Raw genomic sequence first — 23548 nt, forward strand, 5'->3', positions numbered from 1 at the left:
TTCTGGGCACCACAGTATAGGAGAGATGTGGGCAAATTGGAAGAAGTCCAGAGGAGAACACTAAAAATGATAAAAGATTTAGAAAAGAGGAAAGGTTGAAAAAGTGAACATTTTTAGTCTTCAGAAACGAAGTCAGGAGAATGACCTGATAACAATCTTCCAATACGTTAAAGGCTGTTATAAAGCAGAGGGTGATCAATTGTTCTCCATGTACATTGAAGGTAGGACTAATGGTCTTAATCTGAAGCAGGGAAGATTTAGACTAGATAGTAGGGAAAACCTTCTAATTGTTTGGGTAGTTAAGATCCGGAATAGGCTTCCGAAGTAGGTTGTGAAGTCCCCATCAATGGAAATGTTTAAAAACAGGTTGGGCAAACACCAGTCAGGCATAGTCTAGGTTGACCTATTCCTGCCACTGCACAGGGGATGGATTTGAGGAAGTCTATTCCATTCCTACCTTTCTATACTCCTGAAAGTTTCTGCATAAAGGTAGGTTTGCATCCATTTCTGAGAGTGATTGGATGTAGGTCCATCACCATTGGTCAAGCAGAATTCATTGTCTACTTGCTTTCTTTGAGAAGTCTTCTGGGATGACTGTTGGGAGAATGGTTTCCTTTAAATGGTCCATCAGCACATGTTGATCCATAGTTGTACCTGAAAGGCTGGTTGGGGGAATTCCCAAACTCATGTATATTGATAATAACCTTCCACATATCAAGACTTTTAAAATGATTATTTGATTTGCTTTATTAGCTTCCCTAGCGGACATTATGAACATTTGGGGATACACCAAGAAACATCTCAATGACACTCCCTAGACGCTTCTGGGTAGTCTTATATAATAGTTGGAAGTGGGAATTATTTTGAAGGCTGACATCAAAATGCCCAAATGCCTGTCGTCAATATGCCAAGGATTGTGTGGGAATAAAGAACAATGCCACTGAGCAGAAGTCTGAGTCCAAGAGACTCTTCTTCCTTTTACAGGCAGCACAAAGTTGCTTTTCAACGGCCTCAGAACTCTTCATCCTTCTTCCATTCTGTCCTTTAACTGACACTTACTCGACTCATTTCCCATGTTTACTTACCCCAGTTGCACCCAAGACACTTTGTCTGACTTTCTCACAAATCATGTATCACCAAACTAGCTCTGTAAATGTATGACTCTATTATAATTTATGTCTTTACTCTTGAACATTGGTGAAATGATTCCTTCCCTCCCATACACACACAGCCTTTCCCAAGTGTTCAGGCAGATTCTCCATGGCTTTCGATCCATTTTGAAGCAAGTTTTTGTTTTCATCCCTCCTGCAGGTGAATGGTATTGATCTTCGGGGTGCTACCCATGAGCAGGCTGCAGCTGCACTAAAAGGAGCAGGGCAGATAGTAACAATCGTAGCACAATATCAGCCGGAAGGTAAGTACGTGAAATAATTTAAAGATAGATGGTAAAATAAATCTCCTCAATTGCCACCCGTTTAATAGGATGATGTTAATATGGATGATACTTTATACAACAATGGAAATTCACCCAATGGTTCCATCCTAAAGTCGGCTTTACCTTTTATTGCTATTTCACTTACCGAAATGTTGCAGACATCTATATCTTTGCATATAATGTTATAGTAACTAACACTAATTTATTCCCATTATAATTTATTCAGTATTCATTCTCCCCTCGCCCCTCCCCATCCTTAAAGAGCACAAAACCAAGTCATTAATAATGAACAGGAATGCTAGGAAGATCTGAAGCTGTCTCAGATGGTCATGATCAGAATAAAACAGGTAAATGAATGTGCACAAGTGCCCAGTAAGATCAGAGGCGGGCAACCCTTTACATCATTGGAAGAGTTAACTGCAGACAGCAGATATTTATAAGAGAAAATGAAATCAGACTAAATAAAATTGTGAAAAGGAATGAAAGGAAAACATTTATCTTGTACCTCAACTGCTATATATTGCAGTCATGGTCACCTGAATATGATAATGCTTCAAGGGGAGGAGTGTGCCTATTGGGCAAGAACTCAAGACCCTTCCCACAGTGATCTATAAACCCAGTTCCTCGCCAGGGATTATCTGCACCGATAGATCTGTGAAAATTGCTACTGTTTTGCTATAGTTTTTGTAAACACTTTTGGCCTATGTCTACACTGCATTGTAGTTCAAAATAAGATAATGCAATTTTTGCTACGCAAATTGTGTATCTTATTTCGATCTTATTTTGAAATAACCCGCTATTCCAAAACGTCTCAGTGGAATGAAGTTTACAGAGACATTAGAATAGCGAGCCTGAAATAATGGGTTTGCTCTTATGATGCGGGATAGCTATGTCAGGATACTCCAGCATCCCAAAATAGCATTGTAGTGTAGACATAGCCTCAGTTACCATGAGTCTTTGATCCTAATGAATTATACTCTCCCAAGACTGTATGGAAATCTCAGGTGAAGCAGGGCAGTTTTAAAATAGGTTCAGCTAGTCAATTTTTTTCAGAGGTGCTGGTGAAATGAATTAGTACTTCTAGAGTTTATGCAACTCAATACCATCTTTGACTGATAAGCTCTGACCCCTAACTCTTACAGACCACTGAGTGGGGAAAGGACAAGCATCTTCACCACACAATGCAGATTTTACATGGCATTTTAAATCTGCCACCAGTCATGAAAGTAAAAGCTGCATCTTAGATCTCTGGGAGTAGTGCACTTCATTTCAAATGACTTTTATTCTGGAGTGGCATCTGTTTCTGCCCCATCCAAGAAGGCTCCAAAAGGCCTGTTCGGGGCCTGTTGCTCTGAATATAGATATGGTGCATTGGTGATAAGCTGGCCTGCTGCTAAAGGCTAGCACTCTGCACTGCAGATGAGCTCGATATCATTCACTGCTACCGACTCTCATTTCCTGTGTCAGCAGGGCCTGAGAATGCTGTCAAGCTAATGTGATCAGCCTATAATGGGTAGACAGTGCCTTACTTTGCTCCTGCAGGGATCCCTCTGTCCAATTAAGAAGTGCAGTTGGGTTTCATCTGATGTTCTTTGGCTGGAAGGATAATGTCATCTATTTTGCAAGGCTTCAAGAATAGAAAAAGCAATAAAGTTTGGGGGAAATGAAGATAGGAATCTAGCAAAAAAATGGAGTTAGTTTATCACCCTGTGTGCGATGACTTATATGGTCTTATTCCACTGCCTGGTGGATGAATAGGAGTTCCCCTCATGCTAACTATGCTAGGAAGTGGCGCTCATGGGACTTCTTACTGGTAGTCTCAGGAATACCAAGGGCTGAATAGACAGAGAGTGAATTACATTCTCACTTTTCTGGTGGCTAAATTGAGGACTTCAATCACCAGACTTTGTCAAGCTTCCACTTTCGTAAATACTGAATCCTCACTCACTTCCTTTTTTATGATCTGATTCAGACTCCCCTCCCAACCCCCGAAGTTAAAATCAGAAAAGAAAACATACAATTAAGAAAGCTATTAATGGAAAGAGATGAGTACAAAAGAAAGAGAGAGGAAAAGTAGGAGCAAAGAAAATGTCAAATATTTGGTGTGTGTATGTATATGTCAGGGCTTGACAAGGCCCTGGCTGGGCTGATTTAGTTGGAGTTGGTCCCTTATTGTGCAGGTAGTTGGACTAGATCACCTCCTCCCAAGGTCTCTTCCTAATATTCTGTGATTTGATGATTCGTGTGTGTGTGTTGTATCAAGGAAGAGATGGTAAAAAACAATTATATTATAGAAAGTTCTCAACAGAAGATTTTGAATGAAACCATAGTACATTGTAATGTTTGGTTCCTATTAGTTACTGCAGCCTTGTTTATCTGTCTGCTTTTATGCTGTACTCAGTGCTTTGGTATATGAGTGCTTATTGGCTCATCGGCATTTTACTGAGTGGTTCTGTATCACTGGTTGAGTAGTATTCAGTGCATCATACATTGTTTGACAAATTTTACTAGTAGAGTTGAATAATTTATGTGACATACATTTTTCTGTATTCTATTAGCTCCAAAGCTTGTCATATTCTATTAGGTGAATTTAATATTCCAAGAATTGCCAAAGAAATATATCCACTAATATATTTGACTATTTTTCATGCCATTCCTGCAGTCTTAGTGCACTGTTTGCCACTGATCATAAAGGCTGTTTAGGATGGCCCAGACTGCACATCTAGCTGGATTGTCTAGATAGAATTCTCATGTTAAAATATTGCACTATTTCAGAAAAGCTATAGGACATTCAAGGCCCAGTGAAATAAACGTATTCATGTATTGAATTAGACCCTAAAGCCTGTGTTTTATAGATTATTGTGCTCCTTGAGGTGGTCAAAGGCTACCACTTTCAGTCCTATACTCTTACACCAGCTGAGACATGAAATAATTGTCCAGAAATCTGCAACCTCTTGTCTTACTGTTGAAGAATTTTATTTCATGTTGGGATGCTGATTGCTGCAAACATTATACATACCGAAATGTGATGAAGCATTCACCTCTTACAAAATTCCTAGGAGCAAAAAAAGCAGAAACAGGTTTAGAACAGCTGTTCAAATAACCTTGACAGTGAATTATTTAAGACTTTATGGGTCACACAGAAGGACAAACATGCCCTAGATACATCAGTATACATCTTTATCTTATTACTAAAGCCAAGTGCAACTTGTTTTTCTCCTTCTGTATAACTTTTGCTTAATTTTTAATCTTGAAGTGTACTTTGGAAATGGCCTTACAAACTCTGTTCAAAAATATTTCCCGCAGAGATTTATAAACAGCTTCAAAACACTTGCCCTAAAATTGCTGGAATACATAAGTGAAATGGATTTGCAAGTTGATTTTTACTAACTTTATAGCCTATCTTATTGAACTCTGAGTTATTATAGCTTGATCCAGTAATGGCTCTTGGAAATGTTGATACTTTATCTTTTGCAGTTTCATAGGAACATAAATATCAATTTAGACTATTAAGGAAGACCAAGTCACAAGTAAAAATGCAGCTCTTCTTTGGATGGTAAACGATAGTTCATAATGTACTAGGTTTCTGAGCAGCCAGCTGATGATCAATAATTCAAATTATTGGTAGAAAGAGTTAATGCTTCAACAAGCAGAATTCCTGTAGTAAAGAAAAGAGCATAAAATACATTGCTGTTGTGATATTATAAACTGACCGCCTACCCAAAAGTGGCAGTGCAAAAGAAAAGAGGAGGTAATAATGGTGAATGTTTTCAGAGTTCTCACTTGGTATACTTTTAAGCATCTACATTTTTATCTGAACTTTATATGAACTCCCAGCTATTTTGAGTATGCAGTGTAGCCTGGAAATCCTGTGTAAGTGTGTTCTATTGGAAGATTTCTAGAGCTTGACATCAGAAACACTTGGGTTTATAGTGAAACAACTTTAAGTGGGGAATTTTTTTTCCATGGCTGACTTCCATTTGCGCAAATTGGGTGGTTTTGGGAAGGAGGGAGGGGTTGCACATGACTTAAGAGCGGGGAGGATTTATAATGCATCAGTTCCTATAAGTGTCAATAGTATGCCAGAGCGACTTATAGCAGGGATGCCCTGTAATTGGAGTTTTCTGATGTGTCTTTCCCCTGTGGGTGCCTTACTGTGCTTCCCCCTTCAGTTTCTTTTATGGGTCTTTGCAGTAGAGAAGGAACTAGGGGAGGTTCAACTGCAAGGCCTTATATAGCCTTGATAGGAGCCCTACACAGCATCATGCCCCACATGTGTGACAAATATGCACTGCTACTGAAATGCAAATATGCATTGCTACTTTCCAGTCAAAGATGTATGGGTGCATGCTCCCCCGATGTGGAGAACCCGCAGGGAGACACATCTCAAATAACTCCATTCACTGCACAAGGACTACGTCTGGATTACATCCCTCTGTCAACAGAGGGATGTAAATGAGGCACTTCAAAAGTGCAAATGAAGCGGGGACTTAAATATCCCATGCTTCATTTGCATAATCCCATCATGGCACTCTTTTGAACAAGCCCCATTTCAAAAGTAAAACTGCAGTCTAGACACGGTTCTTTCAAAAATGGCAGGATCTAGTTACAGGATCTTTCCAAAAAAACCTGTAGCTCAGAAAGCTGATAGATACCCACTCACTCAGATTTTGGCTGTGCTTTCACATTTATATCAATACTCATAGAAACATTTTTGCTGTCCTGAGCCTTTTTTCCTGAATAGCAATCCTTTCAAATTTGTCTTAAAACCAATTTGTACCTTTGAAAAAATGCACAGACAGTAAGGAAGCATTTATCCCCTTCTGCACAATGGACACTTGGTATGTCTTAATTAATTATTGTGATAGGAGGCACACTTTAAAAGAGCATAGCCATGAGTGTGCTCAGTAGCTGCTTTTAAGAAGTCAGTGTTCTTCCCTCAACAGTCTGGAAACCCTAAAGTGGGGTCCGGGTCCGCTTTCTACAGGGCAAATATGGCCCTTCAGGCTCAGTCCCAAAGTACAGTTCCCTCTCTCCAGGTCACTATGGCCTAGAGACCTAATCTAAAAATAAGCCTCCCTAAATTACTAGGAAGCTGGATTGTTGTGGGGTGGGGAGGTAGGGGCACTCTGTCCCTCCCACTCCACCAGGTCTTAGCCCAGGGCCCTGTTGGCAGTGGGGGATTTCACTGCCTGCCAGAACACACCGAGCTCCTGGAGAACAGTCCTGTGCCCTGGGCCACTTCCTACCATCCCGGCACGCCGCTGAGCTCTCTCAGCGAGATGGGCCTTTCCGGATGGTCTTTCTGGCCAGTGCTGTCACTGGAGCTGTAGCTGCTGAGGATCAGGCTGCTGCTACTGCTGCAGCTGCTCAGGAGCTCTGGCCTGAACTCCTTCCCCTCTAGCAATCAGCCCCAACCAAGTAGCTCCCTTTTATACCCAGCTTTCCCTGGAAGCATTCCCAGCAGAGCGGTGGGGGTGGGGCCTTTTCGGCCAGCTGTGACAGGGCAACTCCTTGTTCCTTAGTGTGGTGTAGATACACCCCATCACAGTCCCATTTTAGTGCTGATGGTAGTACTGGAGCCCAAACTGTGGGGCGCTTCCTCCTTGCAGGATCCATAAGCCCAGGCTCCAGCCTATGGTTGTAAATCTATGCAGCAGTGAAACAGCCCAAGCCTCACATGCCTGAGTCAGCTATGTGCATATAGACATACCCTAAGAGAGAAATTCCACATTTTACCCTCAGCTGCACCCATTCATCCCCATTACAGTGCTGTAAACAGAATTTATTCCTCAACTGCTTTCAAAATAGTGTCAGTATCCTGTAAACTCAGTGCTGTGCTGCATTGCAGTATCTCTGCAGCTGGTCCCTCATAGCAATCCCTAGGAAAACCATTAAGTCAGTGAGATGTTTCCTATGCTATAAATCTTTCAAGCAAATCAATTAACACCTTACTTTAACAGCTTGTATGAAGGCCAGACATTAGTTAATTACAACTTGATTAGACCAATTGACAACGAAGGGGCCAAAAAGGTGTTAAAATGATTAAGTTTGCATTCTGTCACTATTTGCAAAATTGTTAGCTGCTTATTAGCACAATTACAGCACTAAAAGCTTTTGAGGAAAGCTGAGTATGTTGGATAGTGATTGACTGAGTTTTGGTGGGAAAGGGAATCTCAGAGATAGCTATCCTCTCTGACAAATTTGTATCTTTAGTTGCAGATGTAAGCAATGGAGTTATTAGAGATATGTAGTTAAAAGCATCTCAAAATAGTGAAGGAGATATTTCCGTTTGTAGTTTCTTTTTCTCCTATGTTGGGAGTTCATGTTAAGTATTATAACAGACAACACTTTTTTGCATGTTCACATGTGGTCTGTGTTAGCTTTTACAGGAGTCCCTTCTTTGTCTTACTTCTGCGTCTGTATTGTAGTGGGGGGAGGAGATCTTACATTTTTAAAATACTAGATTACAATTCCTTAGCACCACTATTGTACTTTCCCTCTGGAATTACTTATGGGATACTTATCCTCCATCATTACTGCATGCTACCTCAAAAATGTAAACGCATGCTTTGATAAGTCTGCTTTTTTGGTATAATTTTAAGTATATGCATGATTCACATATCTAGCTCTTCTGGGTGCTACAGAAATAAGGTAGATATAAAATACAAGGGAAATGTAAATGATTATATCTATACATCTGTGGCAAGCTCTTGATATACATTTATATGTATGTATACATCAGGGCCTTTTCTGGATAGTTGATATGGATTGGTGTAGTTCCCTTGACTTTCATGGAGATACACTAATTTATGCCAGCTAGGGATCTGGACCCTCAGAATCTTGGTGTCTCTTCCTGTCTAGTCAGAGAATCCAGAGTACAAAGACTGTGTGTCATGCATGTACTTTTAAAAAGTGTATTATATGTGCACACTTGAATGGGTGTGGGAAAATAGTATATTTGAGCACATGCCCATATGTATATAAAGAAAGGGGCATAAACACCCCCTCTTTGTCCTCCGGGGTTCATATGGCTGGCTGGAGATTGCCAGCTTTGTAAGAGCCAGTAACAGCAAAAACATTTAGAATCATTTTTAACTGATTGCCCTGCTGCTAAAGCTGAGTGGGAGATTGTTCCTGGCGGAGAAATCCAATGTATTTTTGATTAGGAGAACAATTTAGAAAGAGATGAAAAGAACAGGTTTCATGCATCATAATGGGACATCAGTGCTTATCCTGAGTGACCAGGATGTTCTGACTTAAAGTAGAGTTCCCATTCTATTGAGGCTTTCCTGCAGAAATGTTCTTCAGTCTGTAGTCCAATACAAAATTAGAAACATGCATTTCAGATCTTCCATGCAAGTCTAGAACATAGTCAAGTGAATGCTGTAGCAAGAAACAGACTTATTCATAGGGCAATTTAAGGAGCTGTTCACCCCAAAATGGCTAAAGATAAATTACAAAGTACAAAGAAAGCAACTACGGTGAGAGCTGAGGACTGTAACATGAAAGGATGTGAGGAGAAGGAATCCAGAGGGCAGTAGTTATTCTCCATTCTGGGAAACTCTGCTACTGAGGAAACTCTAAGGTAAGCCAGTACTAAGTTTGATGACAGGTGCCAAGCTAACCTTTAACTAGCAAAGGAGACATTGTGCATTGTCAAAGCCCAGTGCTGGTTTGAATGTGCTGTTCCCAATGTTGTCAGTACAAGTGCTACGTGCAGCTTTTCAAAGCTTGTAAACTATTTAAGAAGTAAGCATAATACTATTTTTCACTTATATAGCAACTTCCATCTGCTATTTGTAGCTTTATAAAAATTAAACAAGTTTCAGGCAACACCAATGGGATGTATCTATAGGTCAACAGAACAGTCAGGAATAGATTCAAGAATTAAGTCCATCAATCCTGGTGTCTTTCCCTTAGTTACTACACTCTTTTTCCTCCCATGAATAATTCTCCACAGAAATGAGTAAAATAATTTTTATGTGGGGAGGGGAGTATGGAGCACTTAGACTTCAAAATTAAATAAATTATAAGGGAGAATATAAAATGAAAATGGTTGAGATTTTCAAAGCACGATAGAGAATGTAAAGACACATCTCCGACATTCTTGTATACTCATGGTCTGTTCAGGCCTTAAAGTCTTATCATGTTTCTCTCATTTGACCTGTACATTACAGGCCACAAAAGCTCTCCCACCCATTCAGTTAATAGGTTATTAAAGTCCTTAAATCTTGAGCTAAATACTTTGTTACAGGGAATCTACCATTTACTCTAGTTCAAACCAGTAAGTGACCTGTGCCTCATACTGATGAGGAAGGCAAAAAGCTTCCAGTGTCTCTTCCATTCTGACCTGGAGAAAATTCCTTCCTCACCCTGAGTAAGATGATCAGTTAGGCCTGGTCTACACTGAGACCTTAGTCCGAAATAAGCCCCTCAAGGTCAGCTTTATAAGTGATGCATCCACACTACCAAACCCGTTCTTCCAGAATAAGGGTCTGCAGAATTCGAACTCTGTCATCCTACTTTTCATGAGGAATAACACTATTCCTGAACTTCTAAGTCCAAAATAACATTAGCGTGGATGCTCGTGTTGCCAATTCAAACTAACTGGCTTCAGGGAGGCCTCTTGCAGCTCCCCGGAGTACTTCCTGGGGCTCTGAGTCCAAAATAGCATGTCCACATTAACGGAGCTTGCCTTGGACTACATTCTGTTTTTCCTGTAGTCAGGACATGGAACTTTGAATTTGTAAAATCGGGTGCCCAGAAGTCAAATATAGTAAATTCAAAATAATCTCCTAGTGTAGACTTGGCTTTAGACCCAGAACATGTGGGTAAACACCATGAGCCAGGCACCTGGGAAAGAATTAACTGTAGTAACTCAGAGCCCACCCCACCTACTGTCCTACCTCCAGCCTTTGGAGATACATGGTAATAAAACTCATAAATGACCCATTTAGCCCTTAATTTGAATGCTGTCTCCCTCTCTGGTACTTACTCTTTTGATGTATTTATAGAGAGCAATCATGTCTCCCCTCACCCTTCATTTTGTAAGACTGACCAAACCAAACATCTTAAAGTTTCCTCTTCTGATCATGCTAGTAGCGCTTCATGCACTTGTTCTAGTATGAATTCATCTTTTTTTAAACATGGAAGAACAAAACCATATACAGTGTTCCACATGAGGTCTCACCAGTGCCTTGTACAATGTAATAACACTTCCCTATTTCTACCGGAAATACTTTGCCTGATGGACATAGACTTTCACTTAGCACTATTCAATTTAATCCCATTTCTGGTATTCCAGGTTTCAAGGACATCCAAATCTTCTTCTATGATATTCGCATCCTCCTCCATATTGTCAATAGTCTTCCAACTTTCTGGTATCTGCAAATTTGACTAGTATGCTTCCACTTTTTGTGTCTGTCATTAATGTTAAATACGATTGATCCCAAGACCAATCCTAAAAGAACTCCATTAATATCCTCCCTTCAGCCTCACTATTCACCATTCAGCATAACCCATTGTTGTCTCCCATTTAATCAAATCCTTACTGATCTTTTAATTGTCATATTAATCCCTGTCTTTTCCACTTTAATTAATAATTTCCCATGTGGAACTTTATTAAAGGCTTTCCTGAAGTAGGTTAGATCAACTGATTTTCAAGACAAAGGAAATGAAGTAATCTCCTCAAAGAAGAGGAGGTAAAAGAAGTTGTAAAGAAAATTTACATAGGATTGCAAAAGTCATGATCGTGACAGCAATTTGCCTCCTTGTCAAGTTTCAAGAGCTATCATTGATGCCTGCAGTGGCTCATCTAATAGCTATCACATGATACAAATTTTGAGATTGGGCATATGTCTGGAGCATAAACATAATGCTATAAAGTATCCTCTTAAACATAGGTGTCACATTTTTTATCTGCCTTTTTCATTGAGCAAATCTATGAAAATGATAGTTACTACAATAGTTGTTCCTACAGTTCCTTCTTTGAGTACCATCTTTGTCTGTCATTAACATTATTTCTTTTTAGTCTGTTGATACCCTCTTTGTCTACTCAGGCAGATACCAGGAGAAATAAGAGTAAAGTTTAGATTTAGCTGCCATTCTTTATTAACTAAAGAATCGTTGTCAAAGTTCAATCTTTCATATCAACTAAAAAAAAATCAGTTCTTTTTTTTGTGAAGTGAACCTTTGCCTGATGGGTCATTACATTTACAGACCCATGATTTCTCCAGTTCCAGCTTGTCTCTCCTGCTTGAGTCACCATGTTAATGCCAAAAATAGCAATTCAGGTAAAAGCTTTGTAAAGTATAAATGGAATAAGGAATCTAAAAATAAATTTAACTTTGCAGTGCTCAGAAGTGAAATGAAAGTCAGTAAAAGATATATTATAATTGTATATGTATAGAGTTGATCTTCTATAAACGTGTTAATAATTTTACATCTACGGCCAAAAGGGACTGACCAGATCAACTAATCTAATCTCCTGTACATCACAGGCCACTAAACCCCACCAGTTATCCGTGCAATGAGCCCAATAATCTAGAGTTGACTGAAGTATTATAGCTTTCTGGCAACTAATCTATTGTGTGCCACAGACAGAGACGAGGAGGGAATGAAGCACACTGATGCCTGAGACCCTTGCAATGGCAGGGAAATGATTTAGTGAGCTATACCCCGAAAAATACATCATGTTACATTGTACAGGATATTTTCTCTTAGAAGCAGCAATATCTTTTGAATGTCATTACTTTATTCTATGTCTGTAAGTTGAGCATGGTTCAAAGATACTAAAGTCAACAGTTTCAAACCTGAATGCCTAAAGTGAATCTCCTAAATCCAGTTAAGCATGTAAATAGAAATGGCCCAATTTTCATAGCTGCTAGGGTTCAGTGGTTGATTTGTTCTTTGGAAAGTCAGATGGTTGTAGTTAGATTCCTAACTTTGGGTGTAGGTGCCTAATGTCAAAAAGCCATGTCTGAAAATATTAACCTTAGACATCTATAAGTACTTCCTCTGAGATTTGCAAGGAAAATTCGTGGTTTTAAACATGATCTTTATATTTCATGCTTTCTGTATATAGCACTTTCCATCTTTAAAATATTTCCTATGCACAAAATGACCCTGAATGAGTTCTCTAAATATTGGTTCTAACTGTCATTTCAGTATGGCATGTTGAATACATATATTTAAATCATTGAATATATTGTATATAAGGTTTTTTTACATGGCAGCTGTAGCTTCGTGTAAGAGAATTGCATAATAGGATATTTAAAAGAGCGAGACTTAGGGAATAAATAAGAGCATTTCCAGGTGCTAAACTGGAACACCAGATGCATTAAAAAAATATGGGAAGATGCTTTAGAAAATGTGGGTAGTACAGAGAGATTAAAAAAGAAAAGGCTATTGGCAAAATTCAGATCCATGCTCAGATTTCAAAAAAGAGGGTAAAAAGAGGAACAAAAGCCATAAGCTTTTTGGGGCAGAAGAGTCTTTTTTGATTATTTTACCAACCAAAGACAGATGAAGCTGCCTTCCTTACACAAGTCCCTATGTAGGATATCTGCAGGGCCACAATGTAGTCGTTAGTGCATACCCTCACAACCCACTACGCCTTCAACAAGCTGGTCAGAGATGACACTGCTTTTGGCAGAGCTGTGTTGCAATTGCCACATTGATGAACTCCTACCCATCTCCAGGGATACTACTTGGGAATCCCCTGACATGGAATGGTCATGAGCAAGCATTTGAAGAAAGAAAAATGGTTACTAACCCTCTGTAATTGCTGTTCTTTGAGTTGTGTTGCTCATGTCCATTTCATGACTTACTCTCCTTTCCCACTGTTGGAGTTCCAACAAGAAGGAATTGAGGGAGGAGGGCCAGCAGCACCCATTATATTGGTGCATATGCATGCCACTAGAGAGGATGCCAGAGCCAGTCATCTATGGAAATCACTGAGGGTGCGTCTACACAGCACTCTAAATTCGAAATAAGATATGCAATTTGTGCTATGCAAATTGTGCATCTTATTTCAATTGAATTTTGAAATAACATGCGATTTTGAGACTTTCCTTAACCCTTGTGGAAGGAGGGTTATCAGGATGCTGAAATAGCACACCTGTTATTTCAAAAAATATTTCAAAATAACAGGCGGCTTGTTAAAATGCAGGGTAGCTATTTAACACACTGTAGAAGTACCCTGAAGGAAAAACTTGTGGTACTGATGGATGTGGCAAGCACATACATCTAACATGGAATGGACATGAGCAACGCAGCTTGAAAAACAGCAGTTATGGAAGATTAGTAACCATTTTTCAGCAGAAAAGGAATACAACCCTCCAGTAAATCAGGATTTCACTGTTTAGTCTTTGAAAATTCATTCACATTTTTGTATATTATACTCTATTTAAAATAACCTGATAGGAACTATAAATAGCTGTCTGTAAGAAAAGACTGCATCTGTGCATTCTAGACAGTGAGTCTCCAGTCCCTGTGCCTTAAGAGAAGTTTTTTGGTATCAGCTGTAGGATGCAACTCAGCTGTAAGTTTTTTTAGATCTTTCTGCATTTCAGTTAAATGTCTTGGCCAGGAGAAATTACTATAATTATAAGTAATCTCTGCTCAGAGTAATTATAAGATTTCTTTAAGGATGGATTTTCTTGAAGGCTGTGTTTACACAGCAGTGTTATTTTGGAATAACTGATTTTATTCTGAGATAACTTATTCCATGTCTATACTATAAGCAGTTTTTTCGACATAATGTTAAGCTGGAGGTTTTCTTAGTCTGACTCCTTAACCCTTATTTTACGAGGAGTAAGGGAAGTTGGAGGAAGAGTGCTTTACCTCAGACTTCCTGCTGTGTAGACAGCGCCAAAAACCAAAATAAGCTGTTTTGACTTAAGCTACGCAGTTGACATAGCTCAAGTTGTGTAGCTTATTTTGGCTTTAGCCCTGCTGTGTACACATGCCCTAACAGAATATGGTTTATGATTAGAGATCTGACTTTTAGATTAAACTATTATTCATCTTCTATGGGAGTTAGGAACCATACGGTGACTGGTAAACAAACAAATATTTTCAGAGACTATTTTTACCTAATTATATCTGTTTCTCTGATTTTTATCAATGCCCTCTTCCTTCACTATATTGCTCTTATCTCTCAGTCTCTGCTAAGTAAGTCATAGATTAATTATTTTTTTCACTCCTCTGAGCATAACTTTACTAAAGTAAGTGTAACTTACTTTTCTTGCCTTGATAGCTATGACATAGGGGATGGACTCACTTTGGCATGGATAGAGAGTAGTGGGTTCACTACTTCCTGCCCTCCTTTAGAAGTTGTACCAGCTTTAATTTATAGCAGGACTTCAGAAAATTCCTGTTGGTGGAGGGTGTCTATGAAATGAAATGAATTAGTATGTCATGTGGGTAACTTGTCTCGTGTGACACTAAGAGTACCTTCATGCCAGTTGGCACACTGATAATTATCCAACAGGTGGTACTTAATGTATCATTGGAAAAATAATAACTAGCCATTGCTTGATGTATGTACAGTAAACCCACAAAGGACTTTATAGGTATGTGTTACAAGGACATTCTTAAAGTTTATTGGGTAAACTGTACCTAACCTATACCTATTCCAGAAAAAAAGAATCATGGTTCTGACTGCTCAAGTTTGTCTGTAGTGTAAATTAAGCAAGGTGTGACCAAAGACAAAGAAAAGCATCTTTACATGCAAGGTTAAAAAAAAAAACCATCAGGACAGCAAGTGGGGAAAGATTGAAGAGAAACCTGCTTAGGCAAAGATTGTAACTTGCTTAAATTGTTGTAGTCTTTGAAGCATATATTTGTGTGATTGTAACTCTTCCTTTCTTTATTCTTTATACTTGGTATCACTAAATCCTATGTCTTTTTGTAAATAAACTTGTTTTACTTTTGATGTACACCAATTCAGTGTTTTGACTGAAATAAGAATGTTGGTGAAACCCAAATTAACTGAATGAATTGCAGTGTATTGTCTTTTTAAAGGAATAATGAACTGAAGAGTTTGCTGGCAAAGCACACAAGGTGGTTTGTCAGGGTATGTCTACACTACAGTGCTATTTCGAATTAACTTTATTCAAAATAGTTAATTTGAATTAAGCTGATTCGAAATAACACATCTATACACAACAACTATTTCAAAATAGCGTTTTGCTATTTTGAAATAGCACATCCACACTGAGTGGACCCTGAACTGAAGTTAAGGCTTGCCAGAACCAGTGCTGGCAGGGCATCAGGTTAAGACTTAGTGTGTGGGGCTGCTGCCTGAGGCTAACTGAGCTCCATGCTTAAAGGGACCCTGCCCCCACCCCGGACAGACAGTTCTCAGGGTTCCCTACTTACTTGTCTACCTTGATGAGGGACAGCAAAGCAGTCCTGTCTTGGAGTGCCCTGAGTGCCCGCACTCAGGACACCACACCACTCAGCCACATGGAACCAGAGCTGCCCCTGGGCATGCCGGTGTTTCTCGTGGGGTCATTGCCATCAGCCCGGCTGCACTTGCCGCAGGCTGCCATCTGGGGGGGGTCCATTGGGGGGCTGTCAGGATCCAGGAGGCCCTGAGGGAGATTGTCCACCCCAAGGAGCCTTCAGAGCCTCCCCGGTCCTCCCCACCGGGGGCTCATGCCCCATTCCTCGCTCACGTCCTTCCACTTACCCCTTCCAAGCCTCCCTTCCTGATGTCAAATAAAAGACACGTATGTTCAAAAATAGAAACTGGATTTATTGAACAAAACTGGGGGGGGAGATGAACCTCTGGGGAGACTGGGAAAAGGAGGTGGGAGAGGGGAAGAGAGAGGGTGAAAGAGGGGAGGGGGAAACCTGGGAGGAGGGAGCTGGAAGAGGGAAGCAAGGAGAAGAAGGGGGAGGGGAAGCTCAGGGCTCTGGGTTGGGGGTCTCGACCAACTTGACTTTCATGCTAACCTGCTCCTGGGTTCGCATGTGGCCTTTAGTAGCCAGGCTGGCAGCTATCCTGCCATAGACGGCAGCATTCCTCTGTCTAGTGTGGAGATCATGGACGTTGGGGGCATCCCCCCCAAACCTGAATAAGGTCTATGATCTCCACGCTGGATCAGGAAGGCACCCGCCTTCTCCAGTCCCTGTCAGGCTCCTGGGAGCTGGCAGACTGCTCCTGGGGAGCAGGGGAGGGCTGACTGCCAGTGGCTTGCTGGCTCATGTTTTGGGGCCTCCGGGTCAGGGGTCCTGGTGGCCACTGCTGGCTCTGGGCTGGCAGGCTTGGAGCTGGCACATTAAAGGTCTACCCCTTTAAAAGCTCTGGGGCTGGGGGAGAGGAGAATAAGTTTTCCTGGTTGTGCCCAGAGTGGCAACCAGGGCTCCCTGGGAAGGACTGGAGGCCCCCTATTTTGAATTAAGTGTCTACACAGCACTTAATTCGAAATAGCTATTTCGAATTTGGCGTTACTCCTCGTAGAATGAGGTTTACCAAATTTGAAACAAGGGCTCCACTATTTTGAATTTATTTCAAAATAGCGGTTTGCCTGTGTAGACGTTATTAAAGTTAATTCGAAATAACTGCTGTTATTTCGAATTAACTTTGTAGTGTAGACATACCCTCAGAGAGTTGTGTCACAGCTTAGCAGTAGCAAAACTGTCTCTTGCTGAAGCTCAGAGGGGATAATACAGTAACTCATAATTGTGAGCCACACCCACTTTGTGGGCCACGCTGACTGAATCTAGATTCCCAGGCCAATGGTGGCTATAGATTGTGCAATTTACCCCTGCTTTTCAAATTGGACTTTGCACTACTGCAGTCAGCAATTTGGGTTTCAAGGAATGAACTTGTCCCCAGATTATTTTTTGTCTTTTATTGCATGAAAAGCAATGACTGAATTTAATTATGAAGAAGCAGCAGCAGAGGAAGAAACAGTAAACAAATAAGAGTCAGGAGGAGTAAGAGAGGCTGATGGGAGCATTTGCTCTCACCAACCTCCCATTGTGGGGTGGGATTTAAGATATGTCCAGTCCAGCCTGAATCCTTTTGCTGAGACTGCCTGTTAGAAAAGAGAGTTTTGTTAAAAAAATCTCTCCATATATTTTGGAGGCAGTCTGTCTGTCTGTGCATCTGTCTGTTCATTTGATCAAGTACTCTTAAATCATAAGAGCTAGGACCACCAAATTTGGTATGTGGCTTCCTCTTATCCTAACTTAAACCAAGGTCAGGGTTTGGTTGTGCCTAGAAAACAGGAAGGGCTGGGAATTGGACTATTTTCCATAATATGGAAAGGGGGGAGGCAGAAGGAGGTGGAATGTGAAAGGGAAGGGCACAGAGGGGGCTACTGAGAGTGGCCACTGGGGGCAGCTGCAATATCCAGAGCGTGGCCAGCCGGGGTGAGGTGCTGCCATCTGCCCTGCCAGCACACTGTTAAAGAGCATCCCTGCCCCAAACCTGGAGCCTGCAGGTCATGTGGAGGAGGGTACTGGAAGAGAGAACATCCCCCAGATCCTGCAAGCCACAGCCTGACTGTCTCACTTCCATAGGTGGTCCATTAAGCTCCCCCCCCCCATCTCCTGTCTTGAACCCTCTAGCCTGAGTCCTTCACCTCCCACCTGCCTTGACTTCAGCACTCCCTCCGCTTGCCCTGAGCCCACCCAACTTCCTCCCCCATGCCCTGAGTCCCTCATACCTTCCAGCCCTCTGTTCTAAGCCCCTACCTCCTGTCGCTCTTCACCCCCAAACTCTCACTCCAGTCTTCATTTTCCTTCATTTTGAAAAATACAATCATTGAAATAATGCATGTATATTTTTCATTTAAAAAAAATCTCCTTCAGTTACAGACCTGAGCAATGCTGGATACAACTGCTGGTATATAAATAAACAAGACCTTCCAAGTGCCAGTGGTGGTTACAAATTTATTTTCTTTGTGATGAGGAATTGGGTGCAATGGGAATTGAACTCAGACCACCAAATATGTTTGACAAAGGCCAGATGAGCATCACTATATCATAGGGCGGTGTGGTCCTTTAAGGGAGTTGGGTTTAGTTCTTAGCTGGTGAGATAAATGGCCAAAAAGCAACTTAATGCAGAGCGCTGTGAGGAGTAGGAAGGCTCCTGCAGGTACCCAGAACCATCTAGGGTTTTTTTTTTGGCCTTTCTCCTGGATGGTGTCTCAGTTTCTTTTCAGATCAGCCAGCTTTTCCGGCTTACATACACTAGAAAGCTACAGGGTTGTTGTTTTTTTTTCTGAATAGGCTCTTTAAGGAGGAAGAATGGAATAACGATTTAAATTGATTTTTTTAAATGCACTGTGCAGAATGCAAATGGATGCCATTGTCCAGCTGCTGATGACATTGAAAGACAGCCTGGAAGCTGGACAAGTTGTAGTGATTTCTCCAGAGATTTCTCCAGATACCGTATCAGTGAAAGAGAGAGATGACCTAGCAGCCATTTTCTATACAACAGCAAATTTTCTATTCACTCCAAAACCCGTACACCCCTATTGTAATTGTTATAGCCTTTGAAGCAGGACTTTTAAAGCCTTTTAGTAAAGATTTCTCTGATATGCAGCAATTTGTCTTTTTGTACAGAGAACTTTTGAGACAGGGTCCAACAGTTGATGATGTCAAAGACCTAATTGGTCCTTAAATAGAAGTCATGTTTATGTCTATTCCTACAGAAGGGGGTATTGTTCTGACTACATTCCCAGCCAATAGCTTCTCTCAGAATTATTCAATGAACACAAACATTAGATAATACTTTGAAGTTTCAAGAACTAGAACAGTTTGACTGTGTATAGTAAATTTCTTGGTTCCATTTATTGACGGGGCAAGGGAACCAAAAGAAGGTATTAAAATGATGTGATAGAGCTGCGATTATAAATGAGACTAGTTCCAAATATGATTTGCATAAGAAAATGTCTCAACGTGAAAAAAATATAGGAAACATGGAAACCCATTTTCATGCTGTGCATTTCAATTTACTTTAGGAAATATGTGTTTTGGTAATGGCTTAAAAATGACTGCAGACTCGTAAAATGTTGGATAAAAGTGAGTTGTTTCCTATAAAATGTGCAGATAAACAAGATTCTGTGGATTTGCCTTTTGCTTCTGTGTTGTCTTCTTTTCTAATTTATCCTTATTTAGTTGGAGGTATGTTGACTGAATCATAGTCTGTCATATCTTGATATATAATCAAGGTAAAACCTATGGCTTCAGAAAAAAGAGTATGGCCAGAATCTCTGTATAAACAAACATAATTCCTTTGACTCCTGTTATGCTGTACTCATTTGTGCCAATGAATGTGGAGGCTGGTGAATATGTCTGGATAATGTAGACTAGCAACTCAAAAGCAGAGCTTTGAGAGCCAATTTGTTATGCTGACCAATATTAAGAAATGTGAATGATTCTTGGAGAGACAAACTGTGTATGTTTGCCTCTAGAAATCTTAAAATAACTTCCATTGTACCATGTGACTCAAGGTGAAAGTAGATGACATGATAAACCTGGCAAATGGGTTACTAGAGAAAGGAGGGAAAAGAAAAGAATGATCCACTATACAGTGAAAATTTAAGAGGTCCTCAAAGCTATGGATGAATTAAGTGAATACAGTGGAGGATGATAGAGAAAGCTGACATGAAATTCCTAAGAACCTCAGATACAAAGCTAAAGCTAATAGACTCGCTGGCAGTCTATTTCAGGTACATAAACAACATTATGTATCCATTAAAGAAGAATTTGTGCTCAAAGGTATCCAATGTTACTAAGACCTTGTCTGTACTACCAAGTTTTGTTGGCAAAACTCATGTCAACACCCAAAGTTGATAAAGAAAAAAATCACCAGAGTGTGTTCACATTTGCTCCGTATGTCAAAAGATCACATCTGCACTGGAGACAGCATCATCAACAGTGTGAGCAATCCACTCTGGGTATGTCTCCACAGTGCAGTGTTGTGAGAATGTAGAGTTGATCATTGCGCATCTTGGGATTCCCTCTGAGTTCTCCCACAGCCTCCTCAGCTGCTAGGAGCAGCATCGTGAGTAGCTCTGTGAGCTCTCTGTGCTGAGGAATGTCAAAGCAGCACAGCAGTCTGTTTCCCTCACTCTGCAGCAGCAGTTTGCCTGTGTTGAGGGCTGTCTCTGAAGGGTAGGGAGTTTGTGTGGCCTAGGACAATTCCCATTGACTTCAAGCCCTGATCCCATCCTGTCTTTTCCCACCTCTGCTCTGCTCCTTCCCTCAAGTTTGCACCCATGCTTTGTGCCTACCCCGCCTTTTCCTGCCCTACACCATCCTCATTCCACCCCTTTCTCCAGGCTCCTTCCCCACAAGCAACATTACCTGGTGGCTTACTGACACAAGACCCACCCTCCAGCTAGGGTTGCCAGGAGTCCAGTTTTCTACCAGACAGTCCAGTTTTGGGGGGCTCTGTCAGGTAAAAAAAATCCAGAAAATACCGGACATGTGCAATGTTCAGTATTTTCTGGTTTTCAGACTGGGCACCTGCGTGCTGGTCAAGCGCAGGGTGGTGCCACAGCCGGCCTGACTTGCGCTTCTCCTGGACTGTGCTGGGGGGTGAGAGTGCCCTGGAATCTGCACTGCCTGGGTTAGTCCCACTCCCCACCGGCTGATATGCTCCTTGTCCCCCGCCCCCTCCTGGCCGGCCGGTTGGTTCTCCCCCACTTCTCCTCCCGATCTTCCCCGGCCATCCCCGCTGCACCCGCCGCCAGCCCTGCGTCCGGCAGCCAGTTCTTTCCTCCTCTCCTGATCTCCCCCAGCCAGCCCTGCTGTACCCAACCCCCACCCCCGCTGCCAGCTCTACCTCCTGTCGGCCAGTTCCTCCTCCCAGTCTTCCGCAGCCAGCCCCACTGCATCCCCACCAGTGCTGCTTCCAGTGGCCAGTTCTCCCCTCCTCCTCCTGAGCTCCCCCGGCCAGCCCCACTCCCACTGGACGCCCCTCCCATCTCCCTCCAATCTCCTCTGGCCAACCCCACTCCGCCCAACTCCCTTCCCCCACTGACCAGCTCTGCTTCCCATTGGCCGCCCCCCCGATCTCCCTCTGCCAGCCCCCGACTCCCTCCCAGTGACAGCAGGAAGCAGAACAATCTGACTGCTTTGCTCTGCTGCTTTGCTCTGCTGTCTCCCAGCCGTGTCGTTCTGCTTCCCCTCCTTCAGTGAGTCTGGGCGCAGTTCTGCCCTCTCAAGGGACATGACTGGGACACAGGATAGTGGAGCTTCACTTCCTGCCACCACTGGTGAGTGCAGGGGATGGGCCTGCCTCTGCTTCTGGCACCAGGTCCCCTGCTAGTCCCCTGGTCTCTGAGGGGCACCTTAAAGCACAGGCCCCAGGGTAGTTGCCCTGAATTGTTCAATGGACAGGACAGTTCTGGCTGTGTTCCTAGTGCAGGGCAGAACAGGCACACTCCATGATTTGCTCTTTGTTCCCCAAATCAAGCAGCTTAGTCAGCTGCCACATGGCTCCCGAAGCTATGAAAGGGAGAGGTGCATGCCTGCAGGGCAGCAGAGATCAAAACACTGAGCACAGTGACTGGGGCAGACATTGTGGGATACTGATAGAAGCTAGTGGACAAAACAAATTGCTCCTTGCTGACAATAAAGGGAGAAAAAAAATTCTCTTGTAGGGGTGAGTTTTTTGTCACCAAAACTGGGCATTTTTCCCTACAAAAGTCCCATTGCAGTGTGTATGCTTTCACAGTTTTGGTGACAAAAGTTGGTAGTGTCGACCAGGCCTAAGAAGCCCAACATGGTCTAAATGGCTAGGCTGACCCCAATCTAAAACCAAGCAGGACTTGTCATTCTTGACACCGATTCACAGAGTTTCAACTTCATAGAAACAGGATGGTAAAAATTGCAATACCCACAAAATGGACAGTTAAATCTAATGAGGAGGTTACTACTTTTAACCATAGGCAGTAAGTGGTTGATTTAGCTACTGAAATCCTGTAGTATGCTTTTTTCCCCCATTGTTTTAATTCTGTTTTCATATATAGGGAATACGCGGGAATTTTTGTGATTATGATTTGCATAAAGACACACAAAATGGGAATTGATTTTTTTTCCCACTGGATGTGGGGTCGAGCCCAACGTCACAATGAAATTATAGGGCAGTGGAATTTATTGGACTAGTATTTTCTGAAAATATTTCTAGGTTTCTGTGTATTCCATGCATATACTAGCACTATGATACTGGAATTAATTTAGCACTGAGCAACACAAGAATTAGGAGAATTTGTCAACTCCTCATCCGTTAAATTAAGTTCTTGTGACAGCCAACAGCCGATATTTCTAACACTGTTTTTTCTTAGTTGTTTAGAAAATGTGGACATTTTGTACATTAGCTTTGTAGGATGTTCAAAAGGGCTTGCTGAGGCGTTATGCCAGACACTGCTTGTGAAATGGGCTCCGCAGATTTCTTTAGGCAATATTGTAGCAATAACAGAGACACAAGAACATCAGGGGAAGTAAACACTGTTTTCTGACATGATTTCTTTCCAAGCTAAATTTAAAGACTGAGGAGAAACCTGCAGTTTAAAAGGTGCTGTTATGTTGCATTGCAGGCCTGGGAAAAGCTTTTAAAGACCCTTGAGAAAATCAACTCTCTTAATGGAGGTAGTGTATATACACGTGTGTTTTTAGTGCTCTTGCCTAACACACCTTTTGGGGTTTTTTTCCCCTATGACATTTTGTTGAGGCAGCAATTATAAAACAAAATAAATAGTGGCTCTTTTACTAACTGTGCTAAACCTTACCAGTTGGAATATATTAGCTTCTACTTTAGTTACTCCAATTTACAGTATTGTATCAATTAGACATCTTTCTTTGTTCATGCCTGTCATACTCGAGGCTTAATATTCCATAAATAGATTCAGTGGTAGCCTAGCAGCAACCGCACCTCTTTGCCTCACTCGCACCGATTTTGTGGATTGTGACTTCTCTACATAAGAACTACATGTTCTGAAACTGTTGTTGACCTCTAAACAGCATAAAACCATTAGTAGCACTTGAATTTCTATTTTAATTATTTAAGTAACTGGAACAAGGTTCCCTGAAATTGGCAAGTATAATTACCTATGATGTTTAACAGCTCAGAGACACTCAAGA

General features: G+C 41.5%; 1 protein-coding gene across 27 annotated transcripts in view; it reads left to right on the plus strand.

Moving 5' to 3' along the window:
• DLG2 (discs large MAGUK scaffold protein 2) overlaps positions 1 to 23548 on the plus strand; it is a 1555116-nt gene that overhangs the window by 1282320 nt on the left and 249248 nt on the right. For all 27 annotated transcript variants that reach the window (XM_075919432.1, XM_075919430.1, XM_075919421.1 and 24 more), the window contains one exon: positions 1312 to 1414. In XM_075919432.1, coding sequence (XP_075775547.1) covers positions 1312 to 1414 — 103 coding nt within the window. The remainder of the gene's footprint in view (positions 1 to 1311; positions 1415 to 23548) is intronic.

This window comes from Pelodiscus sinensis, chromosome 1 (assembly GCF_049634645.1).
Source record: "Pelodiscus sinensis isolate JC-2024 chromosome 1, ASM4963464v1, whole genome shotgun sequence".
Taxonomy (NCBI): domain Eukaryota; kingdom Metazoa; phylum Chordata; order Testudines; family Trionychidae; genus Pelodiscus; species Pelodiscus sinensis.